At 46.3% G+C, this 12,196-nt stretch overlaps 2 protein-coding genes across 2 annotated transcripts; both read right to left on the reverse strand.

Moving 5' to 3' along the window:
• Positions 1-1,631: 1,631 nt before the first annotated feature.
• On the reverse strand, positions 1,632-2,675 carry LOC112884779 (auxin-responsive protein SAUR50-like). The gene has a single exon (XM_025950335.1). The coding sequence runs from the start codon at positions 2,426-2,428 to the stop codon at positions 1,904-1,906; it is 525 nt and encodes a 174-aa protein (XP_025806120.1). The 5' UTR covers positions 2,429-2,675; the 3' UTR covers positions 1,632-1,903.
• Positions 2,676-5,205: 2,530 nt separating this feature from the next.
• LOC112885133 (protein NSP-INTERACTING KINASE 3-like) lies at positions 5,206-12,046 on the reverse strand. The gene is made up of 13 exons (XM_025950801.1): positions 11,704-12,046; positions 11,403-11,532; positions 11,240-11,311; positions 10,853-10,996; positions 10,658-10,729; positions 10,482-10,541; positions 10,228-10,361; positions 9,972-10,115; positions 8,197-8,323; positions 8,054-8,154; positions 7,183-7,524; positions 6,528-6,919; positions 5,206-5,520 (listed from the first exon to the last, which is right to left on the reverse strand). Exons 1-13 carry the CDS (start codon positions 11,816-11,818, stop codon positions 5,206-5,208), a joined length of 2,148 nt encoding a protein of 715 aa, XP_025806586.1. The 5' UTR covers positions 11,819-12,046.
• Positions 12,047-12,196: the final 150 nt, after the last annotated feature.

The following is a 12,196-nucleotide window of genomic DNA, read 5'->3' on the forward strand; positions in this document are numbered from 1 at the left end:
GTGGTCTGAGTTTTCTTCGACTTCGACCACTCCGGCCGGCGCCGCCAGGACAGAGGGCGCAGGGCGGCCGCGAGCCGGCGTACGTACCTTCGTCGTTGTCAACGTCCCCGGCAGCGGCCGGGGACAGAAACGCCCCCGCCGCAACCGCAACCGCAACCGCGAGGCCCATCACGGCCGCCGCCGCCGCCGCCGCAGTCCTAGCCGTGCCCGCCGCCATGGCGCTCTCGGCGGCGATACGATGGCGCGACGCACGTGGTGTGAACGCTAGCTAGCTGCTGGAGTGGGAGCGGCGAGCTAGCTCCGGTGACAGCGAGAGAGCGGGAGGAAATGCAGTGCGCGTTACAGGGGGGAGAGCGCCAGCATGCAAAGCACTCTCGAGTCTCGGCGGTGGGCGGCACTGGAGACGCGGTGACGCCAGCGCGGGTGGTACTTGGCACGGCATGCGCCGCGCACGCGGACGCGCGGCTCCCGGCTCGTCGGGTAGCGCGCCGCTCCGTTGGCCTCGGCTCTGCCGGTGGCCGGTGGGCGGTGGGGCTGCGCGGGCGCTGGCCGGGGTGGCGTGTATAGGAGGTGAGCGCGCGGCGCGCGTGAGGCACCGTGCCGAGGCTGGAGAGAGGCGGTAAACTGGCCTGAGATTTTTCCTCCTGATGAGTTGTTTTAGAGAGAAGAAAAAAGAGGAAAGCTTCAACATTTGGCAGTGAGTTAAGAGTTACCTTACTTAGGATTGTGCTAACAACTGTGCGCTATGCCACTATTACATACTAAAAGTACAGGCCAGGTGTGCTGTCTGTGGTTGTTGACAAAATGTGAACAGAGAAGTTTGTCCTGTTGCCCAACTTACTTGGTGCTTTTTATAAGGAATTAAGAAGGGTATCCCAACCCTTTTAGGTTTCATTCTTTGATGAGCACAAACTATAATTCAAAGATTACAACACCATGCCCAAACTCAAAGTGCTAACTAAATTAGAAGGCTATAGATATGGCCACAAATGTCACAAGGCTCTAGACGCGACCAGAAATATCACAAGCCAGGATACTAACACGACCACAAATATCGCGATGTGATTACATGTTATAAACATGTTTTCTTTGCACTATAAACTACGAGGTTCGTGAAAAATCTGATGGTAGTGAAAGTTTGCAAATAATGAAAAAAAGAGCAGCTTTTAAAGAATACCGATGGATATAGAACTGAAGGTTTATCAACATTTGACCACGGTTTTACCCAAAAGGCGTTACCAATCTTTCCCAACACCTCAAATGGTTGACCTTAGGCAGCCGTCTGATTACATGATTCTGGCGGTTTCTACAAATATCTTTCTAGCTAACTTTTATATTGTATTAGACGATGCGCCTTAAATAGGATTTTTAGCCTCATATCTTAGAATGTTATCTTGCTGCATTATTGCTATGGCAGACATGTTTACGCCCACCGTTTAGAACAGCTTGTTGCTCCTCTTTATTTGTATAACGATTGCTGGAACCATATTCATCTAAGGTATCGTCGACAATTGGCATAGCTTCTATCCGCTGAGTCGGTTTCGATGCAACATCACTATTGGCACGTGTGCGACCGTAAGTGAAGCACATTTCTCTAACAACGTGCCCAAAAGATTGTGCACAACACCATATACACAGAGACACACAGTACATGCTTTTGTACATATATAGGCACCAATTATATGCATCATATATTTGTCCCTCTATTACACACAAGAATACTCACACATGAACTGTGTAAAACAGTAACGTTCTAACTGAATGGGTTACTACAGATTAGTTGCAGATGGTTCGACGATGATGATGATGATGATAGTTGCTCACTACGATTTCCTGTTCTGCAGGTTACTCGTGTGAATCATGACTATAGCATTCATAAAAGACCATGTGCTAAGTGTAGTAACTAACAAAGCGATCGGGTGCGCGCGTGCCTAGATGCTTTGCGCTCACCTTCAGGCCACCGCCTAGCGACCACCGGAGACGACCTCGGGTTCATGATTCGGTAACCCGCAGCGCGTCCCCGGCTGCCGCAGCTCCGTAGCCCGCAGATCGGCGACGACGACACGGCCTCTGGTGGGGTGATCTCGCCGCCATCGTCATCTTCGCCGCCGCCGCCGCCGTGCTCCATGTGGCAGAGGACGTCGAGGAACGCGTCGACGTCGCAGGGCAGCGCGAGCGGGCCCCGCGCCGCGTGCCCGTACTCGCGCTCGGCGTCGTCGAGGAGGCGGCGGAAGAGCAGGTGGGAGGCGAACTCGGCGCGCACCATGAAGCGCGCCCGCTCGGGCCCCACGTGGACCGGGAAGCACCCCGCCACCGGCGCCGCCCTGCCGGCGGCGGCGCCGATCCGGCTCAGCCCGGACCTGCACCGCTCCACGGTTCGTGAAATCAGGCTCTTCTTCCTCACGCCCTTGCTCGACGTCATCGCCATGCTGCCTAGCTGCCTAGGTCCTAGGACCCACCTTTCTTGAGCGCCGAGATGAGGTGAGGGGAAGATTACAAGGAGATGAAATTCAGGTAGCAGCTAGTGCATTCACGGGCTCACGGCATGCTTGTGAATGTCTGCATGGGCGTACAAGCTACAGGGTTTCTCATGTCATATGGTAGGATGCAGAAGCTGGACAGAAAGGGAGGAGGAGGACGACGACGACGAAGAGCAAGGGATGCTTAACTCGACCGGTAAGTCTATGGGTTCGTGTTAGTCGCAGTGGCGAGTGTTTAAATATTAAGGTTCTGTTTGGTAGGGCTCTAGCTACTTTTAAAATAGCTCGGCTTTTATGGTGGAGCAGCATTTTTATAGAGCTTAAATTATTTTAAAAAATATTTGGTAGAACGGTATTTTTTCATGGTAGTTAAAATATCCGATATACCCAACCACCACGTTCTTCCATACGAGCATCAGTGATTAACGATGTCAAATGTCTATACGAACGCATCTTTTATTTTTTATACAGCCTTATCCTTTGACCCGTCACTGCCTCTCCTCCGTTCGTCCTAATCCGCTGAAACTCCATGACGCATTTTGCGAGGCTCTCTGCTCCTCCGTCATGACGCACAGCTTCGAGCTCGCTGCTCCCTCATCGTTTTTCTTCGCAGCAGTTTTTCTTCGTTCCCACAACGCCGCTCCTCGCCAGTCCAGCCGCACGCGGTCGCGACCGAGGCGTGGACGCCAGGTGGGCGCCCACGCTGGTTCAGTCAAGCTAAGGACCCCGTCGCCGCCACCGGTGGTCCCTGCGCGGCCGTGCATCCTGCCGCTGGTAAACCCAACGCTCTGCATCGTCTTTCCCCGTCGAGCTCTGCCCATGCTGAGGATATTTTTGCTGGAAATTTGACCAACTTAAGGGGTAATCTCGTATTCATTAATGCGGCGGTGGGGAGGAGCCGGGAAAAGGTACTATTTTCGGCTCCCTCCGCCCAGTTCGTTTCATGAGGAAGCTCCGACGCGGCTTCACCTCAGAAGCCATTTTGACTCTGCGTTTGGTAGAGCTCCAGGTGAAGCCGGTGGAGAAGCACCTCACGGAGCCCTATCAAAGAGGGCCTAAAAATGAGACGTCTTGGAAAGAGATACATGTATTATCCATGGTGTATTTTATCAGTTCGAATGACCAAGTATTTGATCGACTATATGATCGAGGAGCCCAATGCTCAATAATTGTGTGTGGTGGCACGGCATATATACTCTCACGGTCAACGCCGCTTGCTAAATGATGATGAACCAAACAATACCTAGTGGTCAATTAGCATACTATATATCCACCATACATGCTCCACTAGATCGATCTCTACGACCAGCTCTTGAAACAGGGTCACTTATATGTAACATTCCACTTACACTTTTGTTGTTGCATTGTCGCTTGATGTTACAAGCTAGAATCCCTTTTCCGTTGATTTTTCAGAAATTTCACAGTAATGCTAACATCGGTAACCCTGATATGCTTGCCTTTTGAGTCTTGTATATGGATATGGAAGTAGATGCAAATGGATCTTTTGGTTCATCTTTTCCAAACACTTTCTGATTGACTACGGGAGTTGGCAATAGGATAATCTCGTACAAGTTAAGGGACACTACATTCAGATAAGAAAAGTTTGACACAGCTTTCGCATCTTCTGGACGAGAAAGTGACACCGGGCGAGTAATTGCATTGCTCATCAGCAGCTCATTTGTTGAAGGGTTAGTAGAATCGTAGTACTACTGCATTGTGCTCCCGTTGTCCTTCAGGTATACTGTCCCGATCTTTGTAGCAAGTAGCAACAGCCCAGAAGGAGCCTGGACAGAGCCAGCAGAAGGTGCTTATGGGGTAGGCGATGACTGGTGATCGAATGGATCACCTCTTCTGTTGATCTGGCAAAAAGCAATAGCGTTGTTGTGTGCGTGAAAGCCTGTATCTAAACTAGTTGACCTAAACAATTCCATCTTTTGTTATGTATGGTCAAAGATTTCCACTATGGAAACTTCGATCAGTCGAAGCTATATACAATAAGTTGGTTCTATTTCATTGGACGTGTACAACTTATAAATTAGTAGGCTGCAAATTATTCAGAGATTCCAACCAATGTATGTATGTAGCCTACATTCCAACAAATGTAGGCTGCAACTTAAAACAATTTCCAATAATGTCCTAAATTAGAGAGGGGGGGGAGTATTATGCATGTACGTGCCTCACTTGACTTCTCTAGCTTAATGTTTGTGCCTCATTAGCTGGAGATATCCTTGGCTGCATCTTTCGCTAGATACCGCCGACGCAGGATCAACCTGCATATATGCGCACGCGTGCATACTCTGTTCACTAGCTTCCGATACAGACGTCGACTTCATAATCAGGATAGACACATCGCAGGTACTCTTTCTTTTTCAGATATTCAAAGAGATAGAGATGGATGGTAATAATAAAGAACTGTGCATGATTAAACCTCTAGCCAACGTTTTGATGGCAGACCATGTATAGCTTCTTTAGATGCAGAGCAGAAGCTCCACTGGTTAGCTTATTCATGTTTCAGAAATCATCTCTTCGTGCCACCATGATGTTCATCAAAGAGGGTGTTCGCTTAAACACTTGTTTTCTTTTTCGTAGAGGCCATGGGCAGATACAACAGCAATGGCACTCTCTACTTCAACTGAGAGTCTGAAACATGCTATGCTTCTTTTCTCTTCCCAGATTGGAGGGGTCTGAAGCTTACATGGTGCACACATGAAAAACGGTACTCAGATCACCTTGGCCCTGAGAGCTCGACGGCTTGCAACTCGGTCGAGCTGCATTGGTCTTCATCGTAGTTTATAGCCCGGTACTTAAGATCCTCGGGGTTCGGTTCCTCGACATTTTTCACGGCCTCCCATTTCTCTGCAACCCCATCTCCTTCCAGCATTGCAACAACTTCAGACATCCTGGGACGATCTTTAGGGCTGTACATTGTGCAGAGCAATGCTATCTGAACCATCTCCTCCAATTCAACACTGTCATAGTTGTTCCTTAGCTTCTTATCCGCAAATGAGCTTAGCTGATTTTGTTCAAGAAGTTCCTTGGCCTGAAACAATATTGATGAATGCGCATCTGTGTGAGTGACAGTTCATGGCATTTGAAAGAGGAAAAGAAACACAATTGGCAAAAAAGATCCTTCTTAAATCTGTTTTGAAATTCTTAGACCACCGGTTCTGGACTCTAGCTGTTGTGGCCTGGTTACTACGTACTGAAGTGGGACTGGAAACAGGGAGCAATAGATTATAGTTACAGTATAGATATGTTGCCAGCATATAAAAACTGTGGAAAACTAGAAAGAATAAAATGAAATGTGGCAAGGGTTGATTACTGCTCCTGAGCAAGGTTCGCAATAAGTCTATATATAATTGTATTTGCTGGAGTAGCTTATTGTCTAAACTCAAGTTAAAAGTGACATTCATGTTCAGAAATGCAGATGTTGACTTGTTTTATAGCTTAGTTAGAGATCAAAATATATCGATGGGAAAACCACGTTATCTTTGTCTTTCTTATCATGCATGCCGCGATAAAAATGTTAAATTTTGGTTTTTCATGGGTTGTTTTTTTTCATTCCAGATGGGATTTATGATTATCTCCATTTCTTTACAATACAATTTAAATTCAGATTGCATTATGCTCAGATGGTGTATATGGATATATGCATCCTTGGCTTCTAAGCATCTTGTTTGGTGTAGAGGCTGAAAGTTGTACTCTATTAATTTTTTTTTAAAAAAAGCTCAAGTGGTTGTACCTTTAAATTTCTCCGGTGCTATGATTTGTTGGCATAAGTGCAACAAAATAACAACAGTATTAGAGCCAATCAGGCGAGTAGTACAAACCACAAAATACAGATACTTAAATCATGCTAACTTAAAAATGCCTTTTGTTTATTTTTTTCTTCCAATTACTTGCTTCAAGTTGATTAGCCGTTTATCTTCAAATTCCTTTAACATGCCCACATACTATTTATAGGCCATTATCCAAACCTTTTTTCTCCAAAAATATATAAATAAATAAACTGAACTTGATCTTAAAAGTACAAGAGAAAATACTTACCCATGCAAGAATTCCTCCCTTCTGATATTCGTTCTGATGAAGCTCTAGGGTCTCTCGACCAGTGACTAACTCGATCAACAAGAGTCCAAAGCAAAAAACATCAGTCTTCTCCGAAGCATGGCCAGACATGAAATACTCTGGTGGTATACGACCAACTGTTCCACGCACTGTTGTGACAACATGAGACATCCCATGATCTACAAGTTTTGCCAATCCAAAATCTGCAATGATTGCTTCAAGATATTCATCGAGTAGAATGTTGGATGCTTTTATATCGCGATGGATTATCTTAGGATCACATTGTTCGTGCAAATAGAGCAGTCCCCGTGATGCACCAAGTGCTATCCTCTTTCTCCTTGGCCAGTCTAAGGCTGGTTCCCCATTAACACATTCTGACAAAGTAAAAGAGAAACACTTAGTAATAGACATAGATAATAGATTAGATCAGAGGGAGTGCTCAAAAGTTTCTCATGATTTCTTTCTTCATTTTTACCCCCATGGGATTCCAGCAACAGAGGTAGTACCGAGACTGGGGGATCGAGCCATGCCCGCCCACCCTCCCTAATGAATTTTTCTAGCTCCATCACTGTGAGATTCCAAATATACATGCAACCATACACAGGATATACAAGCATGAAGCATCATATATGCTAACCTTTTAATTTAGAAGCAACAGTTCCATTTGGCATGTAAGGATAAACAAGGATCCTTTCATTATTTGCAGTGCAGAACCCAATAAGATGGAGGAGATTATGATGAACAGCCAAGCTTATCACTTCAACTTCTGTGTGGAATTGATCACCGCCAATAACCGAATCACGATCCTTCAATCTTTTCACAGCAATAGGTGTGCCATCAGGCAAATGACCCTTGTAAACTATTCCATATCCCCCCTCTCCCAAAATATTTCTTTGGTTGAAGTTATCGGTGGCTTTTCTGATCTCCTTAAGCTTGTAGTGCTTTAGATGCCCAAGAGAAACTTCTCGGCAATGTTGAACTGAAAATGTGATAATTACTGCATTAGCAATCAGGTATAATAGTGCACAATGCCAAAATAACACAGTAGTTACATCTACAGGCTAATGTGCTCTGGAAAAAAACATGGGTACAATGGCAAAACTGAACAGGAAATCATAATCATGAAATGCACAAATAGTTGTCTAGCAAGACCACGAGTCCGCGACAGAGCCAAGGGGGCCAGCACGGGCCATACCCCCCCCCCCAAAAAAAAAAAAGAATGATCCATATAACAAAGGTTACTAGTTACTCAATATTTGTTAGTTAGGCTAATCACTAATCATTTAGGCCTTCTAATTAGGTATTCTAATCATTTAGATCGACCTCAGTTAAAATTTTAATAGTAATTATTGTGGTTCACTATCCTATTTATTATATACATAAGTTATTTTCAATAAATAAACATGACATTATGCAAAAACATCCAATTCATTCCTCTTTTGACATTAGTGAAATATGTTATCCATACTACATTAAAATGTAGATATATATCATCATACTATATATACTTCTAGCATAACTATTATTGACCCTGTTTGGGACAATGTCACGTGGCAGCGCACTCCACATGAGCACGTCGGGAAGAGGCATTGCTTCCCTCTCTTCTTCACTTCTCATGTTTCCCATTTAGAGCTAGTGTCCCAGATATCGCTTTGTGCGGAAAAGCCTGATTGGCGCAGCTCGTTGGTGAGATTCTCCACTTTTAGTGTACACCGCCGCCGCAAACGCAGTCAAACCCAGGTATGAAAATCCGGTGTAATGTATAGAAGAGCCATTGCCTAAAAGAATAGAATGGTTGAGAATATCACCATGGTGTTCATAAACTTTATGCAAAAATATGAACCCAGAGATTCCGATATTGGGTCAAGATACTTGACGGAGTATTATGTTTATGGGTTTTGTTGTATCTACATAATTGCTTCTTGCCTTTCAGTTTTTATGGTAGAATGGCGATTTAGTCAATGAATACTGGTATCTAGACATTGAATGGGTTGCAAAAATAACTTCTATAAAAGCGGTGATCGTTAAGTTACACTCCTACATCTCAAACTTAGTGTCAGCGGGATACTCTCCTGGTCAGGCACGGGACTCAAGTGTCTAGTCTTCATGCTCTCAGGGATAGGCTAGGCAGCTAGTTAGAAGCTCCAGTCGCACGTTATCATGCCTTGTACTTGTAATATAAACCCTTGAGATCAATGGAATCAGCTTGTTGGCTCTCAAGCTCTCTCCATGGTATAATGTCGGGATACAATTCACCAGTTCATTCTTTTGATCCTCTCTAGCTTGTGCCTTCGCCATGTGCCCACATGTGACAACCCGTTCATTAACTCATCACTCTCTTATCCTTCTCTTCTGTGGCATCCCTGATACTGTTGGCGAACTCCTTCACCGCTTAAACCAGGCAACGACTCTTCCTATTGCTCTCATCATCCCGACCTCCCATGCTCAAATGGTGAGGACCCGGGCGCATGCCCTCATCACTCTTGATCTCGATGACTCCAACAATTCTTAGTGGTGCCAATTCTTCACCATCATCCTTGGGAAGCTCGGTATTCATCCTTGACAACGTGAACCCTCATGCATCTCACCTCCGTGCTAATCTAGAGTGGGTATGAGTGCATTATCAACTGGCTCTGCTCCACGATCACCACAGATCTTCGAAGCATTGTCATGCAACCTCTGACGACACCGCCACCTCTCAATGGACAGCGACTGAAAGCCTCCTTCCATGATAATTGTCTTACCCATGTGGTGTACATCAAAGCGGAGTTTCACAATTACTAGGAAGTTGAGATGACCATCACCGAATACTTCTCCAGGCTAAAGTCCCATGCTAAACAGCCATGTAAATGTCAATCAACCAGACCGAGAGGAGAACCAGGTGACCAACATGCTTTGTGGCCTTAACCCCAAGTTTCGCCACACCATTATTGCTCTCACTATATCGGACGAGGTCCCCTCATTCCTAAAGTCCCGCTTCTAAACTCTCAACAGTTAGAAACTTGGAACCTTGGGCCCAAGGGGTGTGATCATCGATGAAACTTTTCAAATTATGGGTTACAAGATATAGACTTAGCAAAATAGAAAATGAAGAATATTGATACGATCATCAGGAAAATCAATTACACAAACAACAAAAGAATTCAACAGATAGCAGTCTAGGATATAAAGGGAAGCAACATTATTTCCCATATTTCCTGAATGAGATTATTATGGATTATATTTATGTTTAATCAATCCATACAAAAATGAAATATGTTATGTTGAAACAAATTCCTTAGGGGATGATAAACATGGTCATAAATAGAGCTGGATGAACCCAGCATATGTAAGACTAGGATCCTCATCTGCAATGTGAGACATGAACCTGTTAAGCCCTTTTTGGTATGGATGTTCACACGTGCATAGTGTTTGAAAGAATACTACCTTCTGCAATTGCAAAGACTCGTTGACACCGATGCCAGTGCCGAAATAGGATGACAGCTCCAGCAACCATGGCAACCATTGAGCAACTAATTGCTATGCATATTGCAAGGATCATAATTTTTTTATCCATGACTCGTGAATCATCTGGAGAACAAAATGATTGTGGTGAGCACACACATTCACAAGACAAATATGGATGCCTGAATTAACTTCCTAAAATGAAGTTGAAATCAATCAGAATTGGACAATGAGCAACCTTTTCTCATATCCTCCGGGCCTACAGCAGGGAAAGCAAGTGACTCTGAGCACCTTCCTCCGTAAAGAGGCGTTCCTGCACCTGGTTCGCTTCCTTCACAGTTGATGTCACTTAGCAATGGATTACCATCAAGACTATTCAGGCATGATGGATTAAGGAAACGAGAGAGAGCAGGCAAACAATTTAGTATTAGCTTCACCCAAGCTCATGTGTTATCAGTTAATACCGGGAAAATATAAACTTAGATCACTTACAAGGCATTCCATGTGCGAAAAGTCGGCCGGGGACCACTCAGGTTGTTGAAGGAAATATCCCTGCGGAATTGGTAACTTTTTTTCTTAGAAATAAGGAATAGGTAAAATTCACAATGAAATTGAACGTGCTAAATGAACAGTTAATGCAACGATGACATAATAAGGATGGTAAATACAGGATGAAGATCATGCGAGCAGTGGCTAGTGAATCAGGTACAGGTCCAGATAAGCTGTTGTTGTTCAATTTCCTGGATGGAAGAGGCAATCAGATAAAACATCATGAGACTCATTCAATGTTCAGATTCTGAAAGATGTACATAACACGGCGACATAGATGTCTGAATGTTGGTGATCAGGAAGAGTGGTCTTACAGGTACTGGAGGTTCACCATACTACCCAGTGTACTCGGGATGCTTCCACTGAACTGATTGTTTGACAAATCAAGTACTTGCAGCAGCTTCATCCTGCCTATGGTCTTAGGGATAGGACCAGAAATTGCATTTTGGCGTAAAGACCTGCCACAATTTGAAAACAAACCCATCATTTCTTCATCTCAATCCATTGCAGAAACATACCGATGCCCACGAGACCACGAGTCATAAGATAAACAATTCGAAGTGCTCGACGAATTAATAAAGATTCTGTTAAACTTCAACCTGTGAATTTCGCTAGAATAGAACGGCTCCTCTGAATACCCTAGAAATTCATATGCTCCCAGACAGGGCTAACAGAGAAAACAGTTTCAGATCGAGACTTACAGATACCGCAGAGACCTGAGCCTCCCAATCGCCGGCGACAGTGTGCCGGAGAGGTTCTGCTGCACCATGGACCTGCGAACAGTGAAGCAAAGAAACCATGAGACGGAGCTGACCATTATGGCAGCACAAGAATACCAATACAACGAGGAGAGTAAGAGCATACAGCTCCTGAACGTGGCCCCCATGACAGGTGACCATGTTCCAGCGGCAAGGGTCGCCGGACTTATGGTCCCAGTCGCGGAGAACTTGGCCCGGATCCTGCAGCGCCGCCTTGATCGCCACCAGCGCCGCCGCTGCAAACCACACGACCACAAGACATCGACGGAATTCAGCGGCAGGAACCAAGAAGAGAGCGTGTGGGCACAAGATCTGAGCCTTCTTTGATCACTCCGGCCGGGACGGAGGAAGAAGGGAGCTGAGCTAATATGGAAGACTATACGGCGAGGCGGCACGTACGGACGTACCTTCCCTGCCTAAGCCCCCAGCCGCGGCCGGGGAAAGGACCGCCGCCGCGGCGACCACGACCCCCACCACGGCGACCACCATCCTTGCCGCCTCCGAAGCTCCACGCCCGCCCATGGCGCCGTCGAGCTAGCTAGCTTCCACGGCGGCGGCGGGCACGCGACCAGGGTGGGAGGGCGAGAAATGGAAACACCGCCGCCGCTGCTGCGTGCCGCGCGCGGTCAAGAGGCGGTGACAGCGAAACGCAATGCGGGAAAGGGGGCAGCTTGCCGGCATGCGCCCTCGGTGGTAGACGCGGACGCGGTGACGCCAGCGCGGTTGTACTTGTGCATCGCGCGCCGTGCCCCGCCTGCCTGTCCGGTAGCGCACCGCTCCAGAGGGCTTCGGTTACCGGTGGCCTGGGCGCAGGCGCTGAGCGTACGAAGGCAGCGCGCCGCTCGTGACGCCGGTGAGGTGGTCACCGGCGCTAGACGCCGGGGCCATGCAGACCCTTGA

The sequence above is a fragment of the Panicum hallii genome, chromosome 3 (genome assembly GCF_002211085.1).
Source record: "Panicum hallii strain FIL2 chromosome 3, PHallii_v3.1, whole genome shotgun sequence".
Taxonomy (NCBI): domain Eukaryota; kingdom Viridiplantae; phylum Streptophyta; class Magnoliopsida; order Poales; family Poaceae; genus Panicum; species Panicum hallii.